This window comes from Myxine glutinosa, chromosome 9 (genome assembly GCF_964187855.1).
Source record: "Myxine glutinosa chromosome 9, kmMyxGlut1.1, whole genome shotgun sequence".
NCBI lineage: Eukaryota > Metazoa > Chordata > Myxini > Myxiniformes > Myxinidae > Myxine > Myxine glutinosa.
The window spans coordinates 67,630,791-67,657,402 of record NC_136269.1 but is presented as its reverse complement, the minus strand read 5'-3'; the positions used below and the strand labels follow the sequence as shown (position 1 = coordinate 67,657,402).

Sequence of the window (26,612 nt, the reverse complement as noted above, 5' to 3'; positions counted from 1 at the left end):
TCTGGGGTGAATCCCTGTGACTTGCCCTGTGACTTGCCTTCGTCTCCTGGAAAGCAAATCCAACGGAAGGAAATCTCATTTCCTTTCACAAAACCCGAAACAAGTGTGTCCACCCTCAGGAGAGCCAGGAAACAATATCTCTCCATTCTCAAGACCGAACTCTCTTATCTGTCTCCCTCTTCCAAATCCTGGTGGCGTCTGGTCAAATCCGTTTCTGGTGTTTGTTCCCCCTCCATCCCCTCCCTTACCTCAAACGGCTACACAGCTGACTCCGCACGTGAAAAAGCTGAATGCCTCAACTCTGTGTTTGCCTCTAAATCTTGTGTCCCAAACCCATCCCTCTCTGTACCCACCATACCCAGTCGTACCCTGCTGCTCCTGGACTCCGTGTCCTTTCCTCCTGACAAGGTGGAAAAGTTTCTGTCAACCCTCGACTCTGATTCTGCAACTGGACCCGACGGCATCAGCCCACGGGTCCTAAAATCCTGCTCTGCCGCTCTATCTCACCCTCTCTCTGTTCTCTTCACCCTCTCTTTTGCTCAAGGTCAACTGCCATCTGCTTGGAAATCAGCCAACATCACCGCTTTGCACAAAAAAGGTGCAAAAACAGATCCTAACAACTACAGACCAATCAGCCTTCTCCCAATTATCAGCCAAGTCATGGAATCCATCATTGCTTCGGATATGAAATCTTTCCTCTTCTCCAATGGCTTGATCTCTGATCATCAATTTGGTTTCAGACCAGGTCACTCTACTCTGGACATGCTGCTTCTGCTGTCTCAACAATGGATGGAGGTCCTCAATGCCAAACAGGAAATTAGAGCTGTCTCCCTCGACATATCACGTGCCTTCGACACGGTCTGGCACCCCGCTCTGCTCACCAAACTCTCCTCCTTTGGTATCCATGGAAATCTCCACGCATGGCTGGCGGACTTCCTCTCTAGTCGTCGTCAACGTGTGGCCCTGAATGGGTTTCTCTCATCTCCTCTTCCTGTTCAGGCTGGAGTTCCCCAAGGCAGTGTTCTGGGCCCCGTGCTTTTTCTGGTCTTCATCAATGATCTCTCTGACTCTCTTGAAAATCCTCTCTATCTCTTTGCTGATGACTCCACTCTCTGCCGCTCCATTCCTCTTCCCTCAGATCGGCAGTCTGCAGCCTCCTCACTCTCTGAAGACTTGGACAAAATCACAGACTGGTCAAACAAATGGAACATGTCTTTCAATCCTGACAAATCTCACACTCTTACTATGTCTCTCCGAAAAGATCGACTGGACAACCCTCCCATCTACTTTCTCAACAATCCTCTCCAAGAAGTTCTGTCGCTCAAGCTTTTGGGTCTCACTATCTGCCATGATCTTTCTTGGGAAAACCACATTTCCAAGCTGGCCTCCAAAGCCAGTCGCCGACTGGGCATCCTCCGTCGTGCGAAGTCCTTCCTCGGCACACCTGAGCTCCTCACCAGATACAAGGCTTTCATCCGCAGCTCAATGGAATACTGTTCTCCCCTATAGGCCGGTGCTCCTGCCTCACACCTAGCTCGGCTTCACGCTGTTGAAACCAAAGCTTTAAGAATTATTGGAATCTCCCGCGATGAAGCTATCTCTGAGGGCCTTTCACTCACTCACCACAGGCAGGTAGGTGGTCTTTCTGTCTTCTACCGACTCCTCTCTGGCCTTGCACCCCCAGCTCTCTCTGTGCTCTGTCCCCCAAATATTCCTACAGGTCGCACAAGATCTGCGAGCAACCCTCTGATGGTTAAACTGCCGAAATCCCGGCTCTCTGCTCACCTTCACTCTTTCATTCCTCTTTTCTCCCGCCTCTGGAACAAACTCCCTCACTCCCTTCAATCCCACTCCTCCCTCCAGGTCTTTAAAACAGCTGTTCACCACCATCTCTTATCTTCCCCCATCCAAAACCTTGATCTTTTCTACCCCAGCTAATTCACCCCAGATCCACCTTGTTTGAAATTCCAACTTCTTTCCTGGAAGTCCTGGCAGTGTCCATATGTTTTATACCTCTCCCACCGCCCCCTTCCCATGCCCCCCCCCCCAAAGCCCTCGCCCTCTCTCAGATCTCAGATGTCTCCATGTCTCTCGGTCCCTGCTCTCAAATGTTGTGTTTGTGTCCTTCCCCCTCTCTCCCCATCTTGTCTACCGCTCCCGATGTTATATGTTTTATGTGTCGGTTTGTCTTTCTGTGTGATTAATGTTCGCTCTTTCACGAGCCTCGATCTTGTATACAGAAAAAAATATAAAAAAATAAAATAAAACCTTGTGAGATGAATATCTTGAAAAATAAGCGAAGTACCAACTTCTAATTTGGTGTGTGGGTGTATCTAGGCATAAGGAAGAACGCTATTGTAAATTGGGTCGCCACGTCAAAATCCAAGATGGCCGCCACCATATATATGTCTGAACTTTGTGAGTGAAATATCTTGAAAAATAAGCGAAGTACCAACTTCTAATCTGGTGTGTGGGTGTATCTAGGCACAAGCAAGAACGCTGTTTAAAATTTGGTCGCCACGTCCAAATCCAAGATGGCCGCCGCTATGTATGTCTGAACCTTGTGAGATGAATATCTTGAAAAATAAGTGAAGTACCAACTTCTAATTTGGTGTGTGGGTGTATCTCGGCATAAGGAAGAACGCTATTGTATATTGGGTCGCCACGTCAAAATCCAAGATGGCCGCCTTGCGTCTTCCACTTTGTCAATCACATCACTTCACTGACGGGGGACCTAGGCGTAACGCTTGTTAAAGTTTATTTAAGCTGAAATTTAAGTTTATTAAAGCTGAAAGAACACGGAATTGGTACCTCCATCTGAAATCAGTTCGGGAAATGTTGCCGTACCTGCATTGGGGCACAACTTATACACCAAGTGTTCCTACCTCTACCTGCAAGGGATGATATCTCTGGAAGCAGATCACCCAGATGTGTATAACAGTTTCTCTGAAGGACATCATGTCATTCGCCGCTCTGAGAGATATTGGGCTGGTCTGTCCACTGACCTAATCATCGAACAGGTACTCATGCGCAGTGTTAAAAGTCGTGGCGGTCTTACTCGAGGGCGGGGTTTCACTGAAAACCAAAGGGTACAGTGGTTGTTATCAATGCCTGCTTGTTCAGAGATCAATTTCGCTATGCAGTCAGTCTCAGGGGTGACGTATGTGACGAGTGAACAGCATAAGGATGTGACAAAGGCACGACTAAAAAAGGACGTGGATGATACTTTCGAGTTGCTCAGGACACTGAAGCAGTTGGATCTTTTTTGTGGTGACAAGTCTCTGCGCAGCCTAGTCAGTGGTGTCACAGCAAGCAACTCTGTGAATGTTGACAACGCACAACATGTAGGCCAGGCAATATTTGACAGCATGGTTGGAATGAGTGTTAATGACTTCTCTTTTCGGCGAAAAAAATCAAGTTGTTACCCTCGTTGCAAAGACATTGGTGACTACTAAAGACGATACCATACAAATTGAGCCACATCTTCTCTTCCAGAGACTGAGTGTTATTGCCAGTAAGGAGGATGATCCCTCGGCAGCCCTAAAGTTTGAACTATGCAGCTTCCCAGCAGCCCTGTTCGAGTGACCCGTCCTCCTCAGAGAAGCCAACAAACCCGCCCTCGCTGATGCAATATGGGAATATGTGAAAGACTCGCAGCCAGATTGCTTGCCATCTACTGAGCTTCACTTTGTGCTTGATGGGGGATCACTCATGCAAATAATTCCTTGGCCGAGAAAGGAGTCAATAGATCACATTTGTCAGTGGTACGTGGACTATGTAGCTCGCAGGTACTCTAAACCAACCATTGTATTTGATGGATATTCGCCAGAACCTTCAACCAAGGATGTCACTCACTTGCGCAGGACAAAGGGTTGCTACGGGCCTCAGGTACACTTTTCTGTGCAAACTGTTATTTCTTTAAAGAAAAACGAGTTTTTGTCAAACACAGTGAACAAGCAGAGGTTCACAAACATTTTGAGTGAGAAACTGGAGAGAGCAGGATGTGTCATCCAACAGGCAAAGGGAGATGCTGATACGCTGATTGCTATGACTGCAGTAAAATCTGCAGAGTATGTCGACACTGTTCTAGTAGGAGAGGACACAGACTTACTTGTGCTTCTTTGCTATCACGCAAAGAATCTTCCAAACGTAATCTATTTCAGACCAGAACCAAAGTCAAATTCAATTAGCTGCAGAGTATAGGACATAAAAAAGATGAGGGATATCCTAAAGGAAACTGCATGCGAAAACATTCTATTTGCGCATGTCATTTCAGGTTGCGACACAACTTCCAGACTGTTTGGGGTTGGAAAACCACTTGCGTTCAAAAAGCTGCTTAACAATTATAAGTTCAGGAAGCACGCAGAAATCTTTTTGGCTGGTCCAGATACCCCGCATAATAAAATTATTGAAGCTGGTGAGAATGCACTTGTGTGCTTCGATAATAGAGGGGAAAATGACAGCCTGGACACACTTAGATGCCAGCGGTTTTAAGAAAAAGTTGTCAGGTGTTCAAAGGCGGTTCAGGCACAGGTTTTGCCTCCAACCTCAGCTGCGGCACAGTACCACTCCCTACGTGTTTTCTACCAAATCAATGAATGGAAAGGAGAAAGTTCCAGACTAAATGCCACTGACTGGGGATGGAAGGCGAAATATGGCAAATTCATTCCAGAGCAAACAGACCTGCCTCCGGCTCCTGACTACCTACTTGAAGTTATTCACTGTAACTGTAAAACTGGCTGCAACACTCTGAAATGTACTTGTCGGAGGCACGGTCTTGAATGCACATTTGCTTGTGGTGAGTGCAAAGGTACAAGTTGCACTAATTCAATGGACCCACAAGTTATTGAGGCTGAAATTAATGACTGAACGACCGCACAGCTAAACAAGTGTTTTAGAGACTTACATGTAGGTTTGTCTCCTCTATTTGTCTTACCTGGTATAAGCAATTACTTTTTATTGTAATATGTTTCTTGGTAAGGGCCTTATTTGCATAATTTGGATAACTTGCATAATAATAATAATAACTTCATGAAGTTCTGGCCCGTACCATTGAACACCTTGACCATGAAAACCCAGGTTTTGACACCATTCTTATAATTTTTGGTTCACTATTTCAAAAGAAGGTTTTTCATTAATGGCGACACTTAATTAGCATAATTATGTTTACACAATCAGGTAATAATCCAAGTACGGACCTAATTTGAGTTTCAATCATTTCTAACAACACTATTGATGAAGTTGGGTAGCATTAAATTGATTATTCTTGACACAAATGCAAGATTTCCTCTTGTTTAGCTTGTTCCTTTGATGTTCGGACCTATTTAACATAAATTAGCATATTTAGACCCCTTCCACCCCTCCCATTCATCTCTATTTTTGATATGGTATTCCTGGGGTATATCAGAGGAGAATCCAACAGAGAAACAATCTTTTCCAATTGGTGGTGGGTCAAGGCACCATTTGACTGGACTATGATACATGATGACAAATATGTCACTATGCTGATTTGGTTGCTCCATCTCTCCCAATAATTAATGGTGGCCCTCAATCTCAAGTAAGAGGTCACAGCTGTGTCTCTGAAAAAAATCTCAAGCATTTATCAGACGAACATCCTGCTATACTTTATATATTTTTGTCTGGTGTACCAAGGCACTTACTTTCCCTGCTTGCTGATTTCCTCCAATCATGCTTGTGGATCTCAATGGAATCCCATCATCTCCTCACCTAGTATAAGCTGGAGTGCTTCAAGGCAGTGTCTTGTGCCCACAAATACATTAATGACTTCTCCGATGGTCTGAAAAACCATTCTTCCCTTTTGCAGATGACTCCACATTATGCAGGATGACTGGGCATCTATTGTGCCAAGTTCTCCCTGGCAATTTTGAACTTATCACAGCCTCCAAATCATTTAACAATATCACTAAATGGAGTGCTGCTCTCCCCTATCTATGGGATGATACCACGTCTTCACAGGTCTGGAAGCTCTAAGCATCTATGGTATCTCCAATAAAAAGCAAAAGCACAGAGCCTGTGGCTCTCTAAGTACAGGCAGGATTGGTAGCATCTGTTTTCTACTGACTTTCCTCCAGTCTTGCTCCATCTGCTATTCCATAACACATTCCCTGAAACCCTTCGCAATCTCTCCAGGTCACAGGCTTTCTTTCAATGTCATCTTCCTGGTGAACCTCCCAAAATCTCGGCTCACTACATACCGACATTGCTTTGGTCTTCTCCTTTCCTGCTTGTGGAACTTCCTTCCTAAGTCTGCTGCAAGGCTTTATGTTGGCAATACACCACCACCTCAGACCATCGCTCCATCCTGATCCACGATTTTTCTCCAATCATTAACCTCCTCCACTTCTACTTTCAGACTGCTATATTTTCTTCTCCCTGCTTTAACTTCCTTCTGCTCCTGTTTGTTCCTTCCTTTGATTGCATCCACGCATCATACCACTGTCTCACCCTCGGCCTTCTACCCTCGGTCACCGCACTTCATCAGCCGAGAATTTGTGTATTAAAAATAAAAACCATTTTGGTCAACCACCCTGAAACTGGAATGAACATTCCTTCTGTCTGTAAGTGGGAAATATTTTCTTTTCTAATTATTAAATCAACTAATCTGAAGACAAAAAGCAAAAATCACACAGTAGGTAATTGTTTATATGAAAGTAAACTCGTTTATGTTAAGGTTGGCATTAAACAATCCTCATCAACACAAACATGCACTTAAATACACGAAAGTAAAACACAAAAAAAAAGCTTCAAAAAACCCTAAAAAAGCAAACTCACCTTTCCAGAACCTACAGGACCAATAACTGCCACCAACTCTCCAGCACATGCAGACAAAGAAACATCATCCAGTGTTGGGATCGGCAGTGACTGTTATCCAAACAAACAACAAAACACAACATCTCTATATTAGATCATGAGCTTTTCTTCTCTCTCTCTCCGCTGTTACATTGGTTTATAATAGTATAACAGTATGACAAATGGACTTTTCATGATCATCTTCGACTAAAAAAAGGAGAAGCGTCCATGCGTCATGCTTCATTCTAAAGGGTTCCTGCTGTTGGAGAGTAATAACTAGAACGGCACTCTTCAACGTCACGACGTCAGCTTCATCATTATATATATCTGTACCAAGTTTGAATTATATCACGTCAGCCATTCTCAAGTTATAGACCTATAACAGACTTTGACTTTGACCTCTTGACCCCAAAGTATAATCATTTAATCTTTACATCATTATACATATCTGTACCAAGTTTGAATTAGATCACTTCCGCTGTTCTCAAGTTATAGGCCTATTACATACTTTGACCTTTGACCTCTTGAGCCCAAAATCTAAGCAGTTAATCTTTACATCATTATACATCGCTGTACCAAGTTTGAATTGGATCACTTCAACCGTTCTCAAGTTATAGACCTATTACAAACTTTGACCTTTGCCCTCCAAATCTAATCAGTTAATCTTTACATCATTCTACATAACTGCACCAAATTTGGTAAGAATCCCATCACTGGTTCACAAGTTATAGTGGAAACAGGATTTTTACCGAACTTTGTGTGTCTGTTTGGCTTTGCTCTGCCGTGGAACTGGTTTATTGGTTTATTTGGCTGGTTTATTGGTTTATTTGGCTGGTTTATTGGTTTATTTGGCTGGTTTATTGGTTTATTTGTCTGGTTTATTGGTTTATTTGGCTGGTTTATTGGTTTATTTGGCTGGTTTATTGGTTTATTTGTCTGGTTTATTGGTTTATTTGGCTGGTTTATTGGTTTATTTGGCTGGTTTATTGGTTTATTTGTCTGGTTTATTGGTTTATTTGGCTGGTTTATTGGTTTATTTGGCTGGTTTATTGGTTTATTTGTCTGGTTTATTGGTTTATTTGGCTAGTTTATTGGTTTATTTGTCTGGTTTATTGGTTTATTTGGCTGGTTTATTGGTTTATTTGTCTGGTTTATTTGGCTCTGCTGTGGAACAATTTGTGTACATAAACCAAGTCATGTTCACTCATTGAATACTTGTAAAATTTAATAACACTGGGAAAAATACTCATTCTGTTACAACAGAAATGCATGGTATAACCAACTCACACAGCACAAGGACCCCGGGTCGACACGAGTATTCTTCCCCGATCACACCTTTTTTGACTTCATTTATAGCAATTGAAGACAATGGAGAAGATTTGATTGAGTCCTCACAGTGGGAGGTGGTAGGAAGGAGGAGATCAGGGGACGAGGGATTCTGATAAGGGATTAGGAAGGGATAGATCGGGGTTCGAGGAATTACTGCTCTGCTTCCCCTTCTCTCCCCATCTTGTCTTCCGCTCCCTCTTTTTGTATATTTTGTTTGTCTGGTTGATTTGTTTGTGAAATAAATGCTAGCTCTTTACGAGCCTCGATTCAGTATACAAAAAACAAAACAACAAAAACAAAAAAAAACCCAATTAGTACTTACACAGAACTGGAAATGAATATCTTTCCATCACAAAGGCAACTCTTGAGTCCACCAGAGTCTGAATTATACTCTTGAATTCCTAAGTTTGAGATCAATGCAATACATATATATGCAGACCATAGAATTATAACCAGGCTGTCACATTTTTATAGATATCGAGTTAGTGACATTTTTACATAAAAGATGGCTCTCTCCATTGTCTAAAACCACTACCTGGGTGATATCTGCATCATGGCCCGAACTAGAACCGAGTAAATAGGTCAAAATACAGAATTACATTCAGGCTAAGTCCACCTATGTGACTTAGCCTGGTTGTAGTGCTCGACACGAAGTGGGCACATGGCTCATGCCTGTCAGCCATTTTGCTGAAGTCAGCTTAGCTCATGTTTTTATGACCTGATACATTTCATAAAATATAAAGGTAAGCTTAAATAATATTTCCCGGCTCATACCTCATAAAAATGAGGTGTGGGCAAGGCACAGCTACGGTCAATTTGAGCCCTGGGTCAAGTCCAATCCATACAAAAGGAAAGCAAATGAAGCAGCCAACAATCCACAACAGAAATATCCTGATGGGCATGTTCCTCTTAAGCTAGAAAAACGGAATGATCTTCAGAAACTAGTGAATAAGAATATCATACCTCGAGAACATCAGGATTTCTACCGAAATCTGCCACATGTTGGACATGTGCATCGCAAAAATGCCAACAATGATGAAAGTGACAGCGATGGTGACGATTACGAATACTGAATGAGGCCTTGTACTCCTGAACTACATGAATATCGACTAAACATTTAAACATGTTCATAATCTGAACATTTAAAGTTGTCTGAACGTTTATAGTTTTCTGAACGTTGGTCAAATAGTTACACTTTTATTGAATAAATCACTCATGATAAAATTACCGGTATATTTATGTTCCTTGTGCTCTTTCAAACATTTACTAAACAACGCCCACTTGTGTCAATATTACAAATGGGCCAAGTCCATTGTGACTTAGCTGGTTATAATACTAGCCATATTGGGATGTTGGAGTTTTGCCCTATTTTTACCCCATAGGAGTGATGAAAACATACATAACTATTTAATTGAACCTTTTGGTGATGCAGGAATGAAACAAATATGATCACTTAAACGTAAGTGAGCAATATAAACATAAAAATATTTTTCACGTTTTTCTCGAAATGACTAAACGCGATCTATGACGTCTTTCATGTGACTTAGCCTGGTTAGAATTCTATGGTCTGCATATATACACGCACATTTTTTTGTTGTTGTTGTATACAGGATCATTTAAAATGCATGTTGTTGTTGTTGTTGTATACAGGATCGAGGCTCGTGAAAGATCTTACATTTATCACACAAAAAATCAAACACACACAAAGTATATAATAAGGGGAGCGGTAGACAAGACGGGGAGAGAAGGGGAAGCACAAACACAACATTTGAGAGCAGGGACATCGGGAGATCTGTTGGAGGGAGAGGGCTTGGGGGGAGGAGGTGTGGGAAGGGGGGGAGGGGGTGAGAGAAGTATAAAACACAAGGACACTGCAAGAACTTCCAGGAAAGAAGTTGGTATTTCAAAAAAGTGGATCTGGGGTGAAATTAGCGGGGGTAGAAAAGATCAAGGTTTTGGATGGGGCAAGATAAGAGATGGTGGTGAACAGCTGTTTTAAAGACCTGGAGGGAGGAGTGGGATTGAAGAGAGTGAGAGAGTTTGTTCCAAAAGCGGGAGAAAAGAGGAATGAAGGAGTGAAGGTGAGCAGAGAGTCTTGATTTTGGCAGTTTAACCATAAGAGGGTTGCAGGCAGATCTTGTGCGACCTGTAGGAATATTTGGGGGACAGAGCCCAGAGAGAGTTGGGGGAGCAAGGCCGGAGAGGAGTCGGTAGAAGACAGAAAGACCACCAACCTGCCTGCGGTGAGTAAGTGAAATGCCCTCGGAGTTAGCTTCATTGCGGGAGATTCCAATGATTCTGAAAGCTTTGGTTTCAACAGCGTGAAGCCGAGCTAGGTGAGAGGCAGGAGCACCGGCCCAGAGGGGAGAACAGTATTTATTTGAGCTGCGGATGAAAGCCTTGTATGTGGTGAGGAGTTCAGGTGTGCCAAGGAAGGACTTCGCACAACAGAGGATGCGCAGTCAGCGACTGGCTTTGGAGGCCAGATTTGAAATGTGGTTTTCCCAGGAAAGATCATGGTAGATAGTGAGACCCAAAAGCTTGATTGTTAGAACTTCTTGGAGAGGATTATTCAGAAAGTGGATGGGAGGGTTGTCCAGTCGGTCTTTTCGGAGGGACATAGTAAGAGTGTGAGATTTGTCAGGATTGAAAGACATGTTCCACTTGTTTGACCAGTTTGTGATTTTGTCCAGGTCTGCAGAGTGAGGAGGCTGCAGACTGCCGATCTGAGGGATGAGGAATGGAGCGGCAGAGAGTGGAGTAATCAGCAAAGAGATAGAGAGGATTTTCAAGAGAGTCAGAGAGATCATTGATGAAGACCAGAAAAAGCACAGGACCAAGAACACTGCCTTGGGGAACTCCAGCCTGAACAGGAAGGGGAGATGAGAGAAACCCATTCAGGGCCACACGTTGACTACGACTAGAGAGGACGTCCGCCAGCCATGCGTGGAGATTTCCATGGATACCATAGGAGGAGAGTTTGGTGAGCAGAGCAGGGTGCCAGACCGTATCGAAGGCACGTGATATGTCAAGGGAATGAATGAATGAATGATCGTTTTAAGGCCATTTTCCCCGCTAGAGCGGGGGTTAGCCTTGCGGGCCCCATGACAATCATGGTTCCCTGTTTGAGGCAATGTTTTTATGGCCGGTTGCCCTTCCTGACGCCAACCCTTGGTCACGCTCTTATGATGCGCAGGGATACGGTGTACCTATTCTAAATCGGGGTACACACCGTGATCATTCATCCCAGCAAGCTGGTACTCAATTTGCTGACCTCGGAAGGATGACAGGCTGAGTCAACCCTCCTGGTGTTAATTCAGCGATCGACCGGGATTCAAACCCAGGATCCCAAGCCAGCACCCTAACCGCTAAGCCAACACCAGGCCACCAACACCAGCCAACACCAACAAAACAAGGAATAAATTACATCAACAACTCCCAAGGGAATCTCATGATAAATCTTGGCACCCAAGCTATATTACATCAAAAATGTGTGGAGTACAATAAAATAGGGTTCCATTTTTTAAATTATAATCCTGAAGGTCATTTTGAGGTCACTGAAGGTCATGACCCCTAAAAATGGGCTTTGAAAAAAATCTAGTTTTTGTAACTGTCTGGAATATAGTTGTGTCGCAAATCAAATTGAAGGATATTTTATGTACGTTGTAATGACAGTCATTGAAACATATTCCATGGTGCAAAAGCAAATCCAACGGAAGGAAATCTCATTTGAAGTGTGTGTCCACCCTCAGTAGAGCCAGGAAACTGTATCTCTCCGTTCTCAAGACCGAACTCTCTTATCTGTCTCCCTCTCCCAAATCCTGGTGGCGTCTGGTCAAATCTGTTTCTGGTGTTTGTTCCCCCTCCATCCCCTCCCTCACCTCAAACGGCCACACGGCTGACTCCGCACGTGAAAAAGCTGAATGCCTCAACTCTGTGTTTGCCTCTAAATCTTGTGTCCCAAACGCATCCCTCTCTGTACCCACCGTACCCAGTCGTACCCAGCTGCTCCTGGACTCTGTGTCCTTTCCTCCTGACAAGGTGGAAAAGTTTGTCAACCCTCGACTCTGATTCTGCAACTGGTCCTGACGGCATCAGCCCACGGGTCCTAAAATCATGTTCTTCCGCTCTTTCACTCCCTCTCTCTGTTCTCTTCACCCTCTCTTTTGCTCAAGGTCATCTGCCATCTGCTTGGAAATCAGCCAACATCACCGCTTTGCACAAAAAAGGTGCAAAAACATATCCTAGCAACTACAGACCAATCAGCCTTCTCCCAATTATCAGCAAAGTCATGGAATCCATCATTGCTTCAGATATGAAATCTCTCCTCTTCTCCAATGGCTTGATCTCTGATCATCAATTTGGTTTCAGACCTGGTCACTCTACTCTGGACATGCTGCTTCTGCTTTCTCAACAATGGATGGAGGTCCTCAATGCCAAATAGGAAATTAGAGCTGTCTCCCTTGACATATCACATGCCTTCGATACCGCCTGGCACCCCACTCTGCTCACCAAACTCTCCTCCTTTGGTATCCATGGAAATCTCCACGCATGGCTGGCGGACTTCCTCTCTAGTCGTAGTCAACGTGTGGCCCTGAATGAGTTTCTCTCATCTCCTCTTCCCGTTCAGGCTGGAGTGATATGTCAAGGGAGACAGCTCTAATTTCCTGCTTGGCATTGAGGACCTCCATCCATTGTTGAGACAGCAGAAGCAGCATGTCCAGAGTGGAGAGACCTGGTCTGAAACCAAATTGATGATCAGAGGTCAAGCCATTGGAGAAGAGGAAAGATTTGATATCCGAAGCAATGATGGATTCCATGACTTTGCTGATAATTGGGAGAAGGCTGATTGGTCTGTAGTTGAAAGGATCTGTTTTTGCACCTTTTTGTGTAAAGCGGTGATGTTGGCTGATTTCCAAGCTGAAGCTGTTGGCTGATTAATAATATAATTAATCATTTCCCTACAAGATTCTTATAAACTACAGCATAGTATTGTTAAGATTCATCAAAGAACTGAAATACATCGGAGTTTGTTGTCATTATTATGCATTTCATCAATTAAGAGGACAAAGGACAGGTTTTCAATAATTGGAATGCCCGCGATAACTCGCTTACCTAGAAGTTTTTATACCTATACACCTCTGACCTTTGGGAATTGACCTCATGACCCCAAAATCTAATCAGTTCATCTTTACCTCATTATACATGCCCGAACCAAGTTTGACGAAGATTCCTTCAGCTGTTCTCAAGTTATCGCAGCAACCAAAACCTATCACGGACGGATGGACAACCTGAAAACATAATGCCTCTGGTGAATTTGTCGGCGGAGACATAAAAATTGTACCATTGCATAGCTAATGATCGATTTACATGGAACAAAAATTTGTGTCCATGTAATCTTAAAAATGCACGTTTTAAAAACCCGTCTTTCTAGGATTGAAGAAGAAGAAGCAGAGCCTAGAGATTTTATTTAGCGGTTCTTGACGTACTCTGGGAAAGCTAATAATTGATTTGCTTGGATGGAAAGCTAATAATTGCTTTCCTTGGAACAAAAATTGTGTCCGCTAAATCATAAAGATGCTTATATTAAAAGCCGTCTTTGTGGAATTGAAGAGAAGCGGGAATGGGAGGTTAATGCACCGGTTCATTTATAATTCTATGACAGCAGAAACCCTTAAGTAGGACACGGAAGGAGCACACAAATGTATATATAGTAATATTGCTTGAAGCAATAGTAAAATATATTAAAGTACACAAATGAGTGATCAAACAACAACAATCACAGCCACTACAGCAGCAGCACCAACGACGTGTTATAAAATGTCCTTTTCTAACATGTTTCAACTGCATTTAACATCGTCATTGAGATTCATAGATAGACATGCAATATGTTTGTGAAGTACAAAATGCTTTCTTTCCATTAAACGAGTCAGTGAAGTGACAGGTCAGCATGCTCAGTCTATTACTAAAGGAGAAGTATCAGTCCATCAGGCAAAGAAGAAGCAGGACCTCGAGATTTAATGGAGCAGTTCCTGTTGTCGTATAATTGTAAAAATGGTACTGTTGGAAAGCAATTCATCGATTTACTTGGAACAATTTTTTTTTCCCGTTTAACCACATAAATGCCCGTTTTAAAAGCCCATCTTTCCGCAATTGAAGAAGAGGGAATATGAGCTTTATGCAGCGTTTCCAAAGGTAACATTTGAATATTCCATGACAGCAGAACCCCTTTAGAAAGACGTGGAAAGAGCACAACAAATTATATATCGTAATGCGTCTCAAAGCAATAGAAAAATATAGAGTAGCACACAAACAACAACAATCACAGCAACCACGACAGGAGCAGCAACAACTAAGTGTTATAAAAGATCCTTTTTTCATGTGTTTAACTTCATTATATTGTACATCCTCATTGACATTTATAGACATGCAACATGTTTGTGAAGTACAACATGCTTTTAGATTAAACCGGACAATGTGGCGATGGCGAAGCATGCCGCGGAGTATATTATTACGTTTTAATAAAGAGTCTCAAGAGGATCAGACACACGTCTCCTGATGGAGGGTGGTTGTACCTGGGGTGGGGAATTGGGTAATAACGTTTATTTTCAGTTTGATTCGATGAAACATTATGGGCCAGTGGGTGCTGAAACGCCTGATTAAACGATTCTTATTCGCACAGTGAAAACTATGTAGGATGAGCGGGTCCTGGATTGATGAAAAACGTTCCATAACTTTTTGTGTAGTGAAAGAAACCTTAAACCTTTTAAGACCATTAAGGGGTGAAAAGGGTCTAAGGTTCGAGGGTATAAACGATCTGGTCTATTAAGGGCATAAGGGTCTAAAGGGGTTTAAAGTGTGGAAAAAGTATTAAAAAGGACTCAAAGGGTCATAAAAGGACTAAAAAGATCTTAAAAGATCTAAATGTTTAAAGGGGTCTAAATCATCTACAGGTCTATGGGTCTATAGAGGGTTTAAAAGGTCATAAGAGATCTAAAGGGTCTATGAGTTCTAACGGGTCTAAAGGGGTCCAAAGGATGCACAGTGTCTTCAGAAAGTATTAACACCCCTTTACTTTTTCACACTTTGTTGTGTTACAGCCTGAATTTAAAATGAGTTTTCTTGTCACTGATCCACACATGATACACCATACTGCCAAAGTGGAATTGTTTTTTTTTTAGTTAGAAATGTTTAGAAATTAATTAAAAACGATAATCTGAAATGTCTTGAGGCAATAAGTATTCAACTCCTTTGCTATGACACTCCAAATTGAGCTCAGGTGCATCCAATTTCCTCTGATCACCCTTGAGATGTCGAATACAACTTGATTGGAGTCCACCTGTGGCCAAGTCAAATGAATGGACATGATTTAGAAATAAACACACCTTTTCCCACAATTGGCAGTGCATGTTAGAACAGAAACTTTACCATGAAGTCCAAGGAGCTGTCTGTAGAACTCCGAGATAGAATAGCGAGGAGGCATAGATTTGGGGAAGGGTATAAAACAATTTCTAGAATGTTGAAAGTTCCCAAAAGCACAGTGAGCTCCTTCATTAGGAACAACAACAAAACAACATGCATTTTAAGGCCATTTTCCCTGCTAGAGCGGGGGTTAGCCTTGCAGTCCCCCATGACAATCTTCTCCATTTTACCCTATTTTCTGCATCTCTTCTTGTTAACCCCCTTGCCCGCATTTCTTCTTCCACCATCTTTAGCCAAGTCTTTCTCGGTCTTCCCCATCCTCTACTTCCTTCTACATTCATTTCCATCACTCTTCTCAACCAATGTTGTCTTTCAATGCCAAACAGGACATTAGAGCTGTCTCCCTTGACATATCACTTGCCTTCGATACGGTCTGGCACCCCGCTCTGCTCACCAAACTCTCCTCCTTTGGTATCCATGGAAATCTCCACGCATGGCTGGCGGACTTCCTCTCTAGTCGTAGTCAACGTGTGGCCCTGAATGGGTTTCTCTCATCTCCTCTTCCTGTTCAGGCTGGAGTTCCCCAAGGCAGTGTTCTGGGCCCTGTGCTTTTTCTGGTCTTCATCAATGATCTCTCTGACTCTCTTGAAAAGCCCACTGTGGCACTGTGGAAAAGCCCAGAAGGAGCTCACTGTGCATCAATAATCTCTCTTTGCTGATGACTATACTCTCTGTCGCTCCATTCCTCATCCCTCAGATCGGCAGTCTGCAGCATCCTCACTGCTCTGCAGACCTGGACAAAATCACAGACTGGGCAAACAAGTGGAACACGTCTTTAAATCCTGACAAATCTCACACTTTTACGATGTCTCTCCGAAAAGACCGACTGGACAACCCTCCCATCCACTTTCTGAATAATCCTCTCCAAGAAGTTCTGTCACTCAAGCTTTTGGGTCTCACTATCTGTCATGATCTTTCCTGGGAAAACCACATTTCAAATCTGGCCTCCAAAGCCAGTCGCCGACTGGGCATCCTCCGTCATGCGAAGTCCTTCCTTGGCACACCTGAGCTCCTCACCACATACAAGGCTTTCATCCGCAGCTCAATGGAGTACTGCTCTCCCCTCTGGGCTGGTGCTCCTGCCTCACACCTAGCTCATCTTCACGCTGTTGAAAACAAAGCGTTCAGAATCATTGGAATCTCCCGCGATGAAGCTAACTCCAAGGGCCTTTCACTCACTCACCGCAGGCAGGTTGGTGGTCTTTCCGTCTTCTACCGACTCCTCTCCGGCCTTGCCCCCCCAGCTGTCTCTGGGCTCTGTCCCCCAAATATTCCTACAGGTCGCACAAGATCTGCCTGCAACCCTCTTGTGGTTAAACTGCTAAAATCAAGACTCTCTGCTCACCTTCACTCCTTCATTCCTCTTTTCTCCCGCCTCTGGAACAAACTCCCTCACTCTCTTCAATCCCACTCCTCCCTCCAGGTCTTTAAAACAGCTGTTCACCACCATCTCTTATCTTCCCCCATCCAAAACCTTGATCTTTTCTACCCCCACGAATTTCACCCCAAATCCACTTCTTTGAAATCCCAACTTCTGTCCTGGAAGTCCTTGGTATCCTTGTGTTTTATACTTCCCCCCCCCCCCCCCCTTCACACGCCTCCTCCCCCCAAGCCCTCTCCCTCTCACACATCTCCCGATGTCCCTGCTCTCAAATGTTGTACTTGTGTGCTTCCCCTTCTCTCTCCATCTTGTCTACCACTCCCTCTTTTTATATATTTTGTTTGTTTGATTTGTTTGTGAAATAAATGTTAGCTCTTTCACGAGCCTCGATTCTGTATACAAAAAAAACAAAAAACAAAAAACCCAGTCACTTTCATCCTTCCTCAACACATGACCAAACCATCTCAACCTGTTCCTCTTCACAGCATCAATCACAGGCTCTATTCCCATCATCTTTCACAATTCATCATTTGTCTTCCTCTCTCTCAACGATACTCTGCACATCCACCGAACCATTCGCATTTCCACCCTTTCCAGCCTTCGTTGCTGCTCTACATTCATTACCCATGTCTTGCTCCCATAAATCATAACACTTCTCACACATGCAGCATACACCTTTCCCTTCAGCTTCAACGACACTCCCCTCCTCATCAGCACGCCACTCAGTTCCCGAAACTTCTTCCATGCACATCTCACTCTAGCAACCGTTGCCGAGTCTGATCCACCTTCTCCATTCAGCCTGTCTCTGTAGGTAGCAAAATGTTTTCACACCTTCCAGCTTCACGCCGTCTCCAAGATCCACCTCAACATTTCCTCCATCTGCAGCTCCCTCTGTGCACACCTTACATTTGAATGTAGCTGCCACATGCTACATTCATTAGGTTCCTTTATTAGGAAATGGAAAGAATATGGAACTACCCAGATTCTTCATAGAGCTGGCCGTCCGGCACCAAACTGAGCAACCGGGAAAGAAGGACCTTGGTCATGGAGGTGAGGAAGATCCCAATGACCACTCTGACAGAACGACAGAGTTTCTTGGCTGAGATGGGAGAACCTGCCAGAAGGACAACAGTCTCTGTGGCACTTCACAAATCAAGGCTTTATGGGAGAGTGGCCAAATGGAAACCACTCCTGAGAAAAAGGCACATGACAGCAAACATGGAGTAGGCAAAAACACAAGTGAAAGACTCTGGGAGCATGAGGCAAAATGTTCTGTGGTCTAATGAGACGAAAATTGAACTCTTTGGCCTGAATTGAAAGCGGTACGTCTGGCAGAAACCGAGCACAGCTCATCCTCCACCTAACACCATCCCTACTGTGAAGCATCTTTGCATTAAGCAAATGTGAAGCAATGGTGCTTCTACGAAGTATTGACTCAGGAGGCTGAATAATTATGTTAATTAGATATTTATGTATTTCATTTTCAATGAATTTGTAAAGAATTCTGAAAACGTTTTCATTTTGTCATTATGGGGTATTATGTGTACGTCAGTGACAAAAATTCTCAATTAAATCCGTTTTAAATTCAGGCTGTAACACAACAAAATGTGAAAAAGTCAAGGGGTGTGAATACTTTCTGAAGGAAAAGGCACTGTACGTGTTTACACATTAGAACACAAAAAGCTTTCATGGCTCTCTTCTTATATCAATGGTTAAAAACACAATGAAGAAAAACTTGAGGCTGAGTCTTTTCATTTTCAAAAAAGAAAATTTTTGATAAGGTAATAATTTTAATGGTTCAAAACGAAAAGAAAAAAAGATTAAGAGATGACAGCAGAAAGTTCAGGACCTTATCCCAGAAGCAGGTGATCTTGTTTGCAAAAATAGATGAAGTATTATTCTTCCCCGAAGATGATTGGCCTTCAACATCCATCTTGAGCTCATCCAATATAAGGAATGCCTGGGAGAGGAAGGAAGAAGCAAACAAAGTAGATCCTCATTTATTTATCAATTCACAGGCTCGACACTTCATTTTACTCCATCGCAGGCACATATCTAATTTTCCAATCTCAAAGTGCCTTCACTTTTCTGATCTCATTGGGATTGATTGATATATTGTCAAAAAACAATTTGTACGATGCAAGAGGTTTTTCACAAAGCAACTCAACAATCGTTATATCCAACAAATCAGTGTGTTGATCGGCAACTCCTCCAACAGTTAAAAAAGAACTAAGCAAGACATTCTCTCCACCAACGACGTAAATTGCCTGGATGGCAGTGGGGAATGCAATGTGCTAATAAAGGGCAGACATTAAACAATAACGATAGCCGAACAACAGCGCAGCTGGGCTTGGATCTGCTGAGTGAAGGATCTCCTGGCCCCCTCTCATGTGACCAGATCCTCGGCTCTGATCGGTGGACGTTTGTGAGAGACATACATACATACACCGGACGGACAGACAAACACTGTTCCAGACAGCATTGCCCTACAGGCTACGCCGTAAAAATATGGTTGCCGAACCACGTGACCGATGACGTCATCATTTTTTTTTTCTCAACCAATTTGTCCCTGGATCACGCTCAATAAATCTCAAACTGATCGGATCAAGCGTTCTACTTGCAGATTTCTGGCGGCATAATGAAGGCACCGATGACATCATCATTAACAAATATTATTCCCTATATAGTAAGGGCATTTTATGAGATATTTCACAAATCTGTTAACTAAATTGTTACCAAAAAATTTCTTCACCAATATGTTTGTAAAGGTGTGTAATAACATGTGTTAAAATGTTGAAGTTCAACTCCCGTGGGAAACCCAGAAAAAAAGCTGTTGAATTCGGGTACCGAAAAATTATTTTCGAGAATTTTTTTTTTTTTTAAATCGGCCCTTAAGTAACTTATGAGGGGTCAAATAAGGGTTTTTCATGATTCTGAGTTGATTGTTAACATTTATATTTTCACTTTTACATTTACACACAAAGTAGCTTTTATTTCACATACATATATAACACACAAGAGTTATTTCTCATTCACAATGTCAGAAGTTTCAACAGTCATTGTCTATGTCTTCTTCAGACTCAACAACATCATGACTGCAGTTTCTGCATGTAATGCCATTACAGACTCCACAGGCCGAGATGCACGTGACCCCATTCTTCTTGCAGCTGCATCGCCGGTTGCTGCAATCTCCATGACAATTACAGCTCGTGAACTGCAATAGCTCCTCAGGAGCCGTGGGGTCCAGTGTTGGAACTGGCTCATACCCATGCACACCTATTGTCCATCCATAGTCACTGGGGTTCAGAGACATGCTCTGTAGAAGGATCCAGTCCCGGGTCTGCAGGTAGGCACGGAGTGAATGTTGTGCAGCTGCACCCTCTGTTGGAGGTAGAGTCTCTGGTTTGATCACTCCTGCCGCTGCCTTCCTTGAGAACATGTTCGGAACATGGAGAGGTGACTTCGATCCAACCCATTGAGTGAAAGGGAGTGTTTCCGTGAATAGAGACAATCTTTAAATCTATATTGTCTCCAACAAACTGAGTGACTGCATTGTTTGTTTCCCCAAACTCCATAAAGACCACCTGATCATTACTTGACAATTCACTTTCACTGGCTGGCACTTTGGCTGTCATCACTGATTGATCCTCAAGCGCAGCATCAACCGCAACCTTATCATTGATCTGTTCATCGGTTTCCTCCACAATGGTGTCAAGAGTGCCAGAAGTATCTGGAACATCATCTCCACTCCTACTATTAAGGAAGCAGTATTTGTAGTTTTGTGTCTCCGTGTAAGACTCAGTGTATCCCAGCCGGTGGAACTTGTTGAGCATCCATTTTGACCCAAATCTATGATCAAGTTGTATGGCAAGCCCCATTTGGTGTGGCAATACTCCAGACCGAGGTCGACAGGCCTTAATAAAATTCTGCCCCCAAACGGCAACTCTTTCGTCTGTCTTGACAATCGGTCTCAAGAACATCTGAAGGCTTGCAGGAACAAGTGTCAGCTGACTATCGATGTCAGTCATACTGTGTGTGGTGGGGTATGACTTTGGACCTAAATCAATCAAGGCAATATCATTGGATATGAACTTGAGTGCCGTCTTTATGATCTGAGTCTTCTCATCTCCATGGTCAAGATTAGCATGATGCCCTCGCAGAATATTGTCGGTGCCATCTTTGAGACAGAGTACATCTGCCCTTCTTTCCTGTGTTGTGAAATACAAGGTGTCTTCGTATTTCTCTAGAAGTTTTATCTTTAGCCAATGCTTTGAATAAGAAAGGCTCTTCTCTGGTGACTGATCAAACTCCTGCAGCTTTTCATGGACTTGGTCCATGTTCATTACCCCATGCTCTAATTCTGAGTCTAACCATTCGCAGAATTCAATAAAAACTGCCTCTCGCTCCTCATCAATACTCCTCTGTCCTCTCTTCCTTTTTCCTTCCTCATCAGTCTTGGACAAACTGTCACCTCTCGCAAACATAAGTTTGCATCGCAAATGGTACAGTGTTTCTTCTGCTACCAAGTCGTTGATCCCTTCCAGGCGTCCAGTGACTTCAGTGCCCCAGTCATCCCCGCGACTCCGTGCTGTCTTCAGCAAGCTTGCCTTCAGTGTATCTGCAGTCAAATTATCTGGCACTCTGTATTTCTTTCTAGCTTGTGCTGGATTATTTTTGTAGAGCTGGGCTGGTTGGTTGCAAAGAATGCATACATCCTTATACAGGACGTCAACTGACTGTGATCTTCTAGAACTGCAGCCAGTTGATGAACTGAACTCACAAGTAGTGCGTCTTCTCTTCAACTTTGATGACTCTTTCTCTGCCTTTGATGCTTGAGCTGACTTCTTGGTGGTTGCAACAAAGTTGTTGTACAGATCATTTTTACACTTCTGGTGGTACCTCAGTTTTCCTTCCTTTTGAGCCTCCTTCATACGTTCCACAACAGTAACATTTTCGACAGTTTCTGCTTGTTTCAATAAAGTTGAGTATCCCTTTGGAGTTGCCTGTATGAGCCTTTCAGCTGGTGTATCCGAGCGTGCACAGATGAAGCAATTGAGCACAGGTGGAGTAACGTCTTCATCCATATTGCTAGACTCCATGTCCTGCAAAGTAGAAAATGAGATATATTTAGAAATTATTTTTCCACAAAGGAGTGTCTGTGGTGAAATATAAATGTTAACAATCAACTCAGAATCATGAAAAACCCTTATTTGGCCCCTCATAAGTTACTTAAGGGCCGATTAAAAAAAAAAAAACATTCTCGAAAATAATTTTTCGGTACCCGAATTCAACAGCTTTTTTTCTGGGTTTCCCACGGGAGTTGACCTTCAACATTTTAACACATGTTATTACACACCTTTACAAACATATTGGTGAAGAATTTTTTTGGTAACAATTTAGTTAACAGATTTTCATATGTTTCCCTTACTATATACAGAATACTTTACAATGAGCCACCTTTCAATTTTTTTCCCATGGAGCGGTTTCAGAGATATAAAGGTGCAAAGTTTTTTGGCGTTTCCAAGATGGTGGCCGTACCACGTGACCGATGACGTCATGATTATCATTACAAATTTATATCGGAAGAGGCGCTCCTATGGTGGTAATTGCGTGTCAATTGCACCACGGTTGCAGAGAAAACGAATTTTAAAGGGAATAAACTCACAAAATGATGGCGGAAGGGACATACAGTCACGTGAAAAAGTAAGTACACCCCATGTAAAGTTTTGACTTTTTCAACATATTTCAACATACAGCTATTTGATCTTCATTTCAACAATATTGATAGATAAAGGTGATATAATAAAGGTAAAGGTCACCTTCCGGGTTCGGTTGCGAGAGGACGCTGGCGTTGCATATTCGCCGCTTCTCCGACTGGATGGATGTACAGGGTCTGCTTCTACCTTTCTGACCTGACATCTCACACCTGTCCTGCCTTTTCACACCCGCACGTGCCGCGTGTTCTCCGGCTGGATAACGGAATCTGCTTTTGATGGTACGGAATACGGAATTCGAAAGGCCCGCTCCCGTTGATTGTGGCCGTGGCCTTGTTTGCCGGTGGCCTTGTGGCCTTGTTTGCCGCTGTGGTCTTGATTAGCGGCTGCAGTCGTTTGCCGCTGCGTTTGCCGCTGTGTTTGCCGCTGCGTTTGCCGCTTTGCCTCCTCGACCTTGGCCTCGTACTCGTCCCTTCGCTCCTGCCTGGCATGGCTCTGAAGTACTCCGCCGCAAGGCTTCTTCTGCTCAATACCCGCTCCACCCCATCATGCATCTCTGCCATCAAATCAAATGGACTCCTCCGACGACCCAGGTACATTCACCGTGGCTCCGGTCGCAAGTTTGTTTATTTGCAATCAGGTCACTCCATCCCCGTCCTCTGGTCGGCTCAGCGCACTCTCACTCTTCGTCCCAGCGCACCTGGTCACAGCAACCCACACGATCGCACCTCTTGCCTACGAACCCTGGCTAAATCACCTGAATTCATCCCTGCTGTTCAAAACAACATCAAGCTCACCCTGTTCAACACCCGGTCCCTCAACAATAAATGCCTCATCCTGAACGAATACATCCTGGATAACAAACTGGACTTTCTCTGTCTCACCGAAACCTGGCAACAACCTCTGGACTACTACACACTCAACCTCACCACACCCAATGGATATTCCTACGTCAATAAACCACGCTCGGAGGGCCGAGGTGGTGGAATTGCCGTTATCCACCGTCAAGACATCAAGACCAACCTCATCTCCATCTCATCTGCTCCATCATTTGAACACCTGGCTTTAAAACTCTCTGGTCACACGCAGTCAGTCATGGCTGTCGTCTACCGCCCTCCCAAACCACACCCATCATTCCTGTCTGACTTCTCCTACTTTCTGACCCAGCTATGTTCCCTCTCCCCCTCAATCCTCCTCCTTGGTGATTTCAATATCCACATGGACTCCACTGACTCCACAATAACCACTGACTTCACTGATTTACTCACCTGCTTTAACCTCACTCAACATGTCGACTTTCCTACCCATATCCGTGGTCACATTTTGGACCTTGTCTGCTCCACTGGATTAAATTTGCACCATCTCTATGGCTCCGACCTCACCCTCTCTGACCACTTAGCCATCACTCTGACCATCAACATCCCCGCCCCAACACCAAGGCATTATCGCACAATCAACTTCCGTAAGCTAAACGCTCTTTCACCTACCTCATTCTCATCCACCCTCTCTGAAAAAATGTCCACTTCTCCCTTCATTGACCTCCACACCCCTTCCGACCTCACTGACTACTACAACCACACTCTCTCCTCCTGCCTTGACCAGCTTGCGCCTGTAAAAACCAAAACAGTTTCTTTCACCCATTCTGCTCCCTGGTTTACCCCTGAACTCCACCTGATGAAAACTCGTGCTCGCCAACTTGAAAGACTCCGCAATAAAACGGGTCTCACAGTTCACTCCCAAGCCTACAAGGACCACATACAACACTACAAAGATGCCCTCTCCCGCGCCCGCTCTGCCTACTACTCTCAAATTATCCACTCTGGCTCCGGAAACCCAAAAGCACTCTTCTCGACAATAAACAAACTCCTCCGCCCCCTGAACACCACCACCCAGTCATTCACAGTAGACAACTGCATCTCCTTCCTCTCTTTCTTCCAACGCAAAATTGACAACATCTACAACAGCTTGACCACCGCCGCACCCGCTCCCCCTCCAACCACCTGCCCCCCCTTGTCCTGCCATCCCCTGTCTCGGTTCTCCCCAATCTCTCCTACTGACCTCTCTGAACTCCTCATAGGAATGAAAACTGCCACCTGCACTCTTGACCCCATCCCCTCCAGCTTTGTCAAAGCCTCCCTCCCTGCTCTCTCTCCACTTATCATTGCAACAATAAACTCCTCCCTGTCTACAGGCATCATCCCACCTTCCCTCAAAATTGCTGCTGTTACCCCCATTCTAAAAAAACCTGGTCTAAACCCTGACACCCTAAACAACTTCAGACCCATCTCCAACCTACCCTTTCTGTCAAAAGTTTTGGAACGCGCTGTAGCCACTCAACTCAAACATCATCTCTCTGCCAATAACTTGTATGAAACATTCCAATCCGGATTCCGCTCCAACCACAGTACTGAAACTGCTCTCCTCAAAATCACCAACGACCTTCTCCTCTCCTCTGACGCTGGCAACCTCAACATTCTCGTCCTCCTCGACCTCAGCGCCGCCTTTGACACCATCGATCACACTATCCTCCTCACCCGACTTGAATCCACCTTTAACGTCACCGGCACTGCCCTCTCTTGGATTAAATCATACCTCTCTGACAGATGCCAGTTCATCTCCATCAATAACTGCAAATCCCCCACTGCTCCCCTCCCCCAAGGTGTCCCCCAAGGTTCAGTTCTTGGCCCCCTCCTCTTCATCCTTTACCTGTCCCCGCTCGGTCACTTAATCCGCCGTCATGGTCTCCAATTCCACTGCTTCGCCGATGACATCCAGCTTTTCATCTCCACCAAGTCCGTCTCCACCGACACCCACTCTATCCTGACAAACTGCATCACTGAAATAAAATCCTGGCTTCAAATCAACTTCCTCAAGCTTAACTGTGATAAATCTGAAATAATCATCATTGGCCCAAAAACGCTCACAAAATCCACCCATAACTTTGCCCTCAACATCGACGGTATCCCAGTATCCACCTCCCCTCACATCCGGAATCTTGGCGTCATCTTTGACCAAACCCTTTCCTTCGACAAATACACTAAACAGATCACAAAGTCAGCCTTCTTTCACCTGAAAAACATTGCCCGTCTCCGCTCATCCCTCTCCTCCACGGCTGCAGAAACCCTCATCCACGCCTTCATCACCTCCCGTCTGGACTACTGCAATAGCCTCCTCTATGGTTCACCCTCAAAAATCACCAATAAACTCCAATACATTCAGAACTCCGCTGCCCGTCTACTCACTCATTCCCGGACCCGTGACCACATCACCCCCGTCCTTTACAAGCTTCACTGGCTCCCCATCCCCCAGAGAATCCAGTACAAAATCCTCCTCTTGACATACAAAGCCCTCCATAACCTGGCCCCATCCTACCTGGCTGACCTCCTCTCCAGACACACTCCCACCCGCAACCTCCGCTCTGCTGGTACCAACCTCCTGACCCCCTCCATCCGGACCAAATTCAGATCCTGGGGGGACAGGGCCTTCTCCATCGCTGCTCCCACCCTCTGGAACTCACTACCTCACACCATCAGAGACTCCTCCTCACTCACCACATTCAAAACATCACTAAAGACCCACCTGTTCAACGCTGCATTCAACATTCAACCCACAGCATTTAACCCCTGACTATCTCTTCTCCTTCTCCCTCCTTTTGCTTTAAATTTTTCCCTATTGATTCTTCTCTTGTCTTTTTGATTCTTGTCTTATATATATGCCGTATATCGCTGCTGTTTGTTTTCTTGATTCTTGTCTTTTTGCAATTGTTGTTTTCATGTATTGTTATGCATTATGTTTTCCACTCTGTCAAAGCGCCTTTGGGCTTCTGGAAAAGCGCTATACAAAATAAATGAATTATTATTATTATTATTATAATACAACAAATAGCATGAAACATT

The 26,612-nt window shown here is 44.0% G+C and overlaps 1 protein-coding gene across 1 annotated transcript in view; it reads right to left on the bottom strand.

Moving 5' to 3' along the window:
- The window catches only part of ABCC4 (ATP binding cassette subfamily C member 4 (PEL blood group)), a 157,296-nt gene that overhangs the window by 110,122 nt on the left and 20,562 nt on the right, over positions 1 to 26,612 (bottom strand). Inside the window, exons 3-4 of the mRNA XM_078784419.1 lie at positions 18,852 to 18,962; positions 6,793 to 6,882 (exon numbers count right to left, since the gene is read on the bottom strand). Coding sequence (XP_078640545.1) covers positions 6,793 to 6,882; positions 18,852 to 18,962 — 201 coding nt within the window. The remainder of the gene's footprint in view (positions 1 to 6,792; positions 6,883 to 18,851; positions 18,963 to 26,612) is intronic.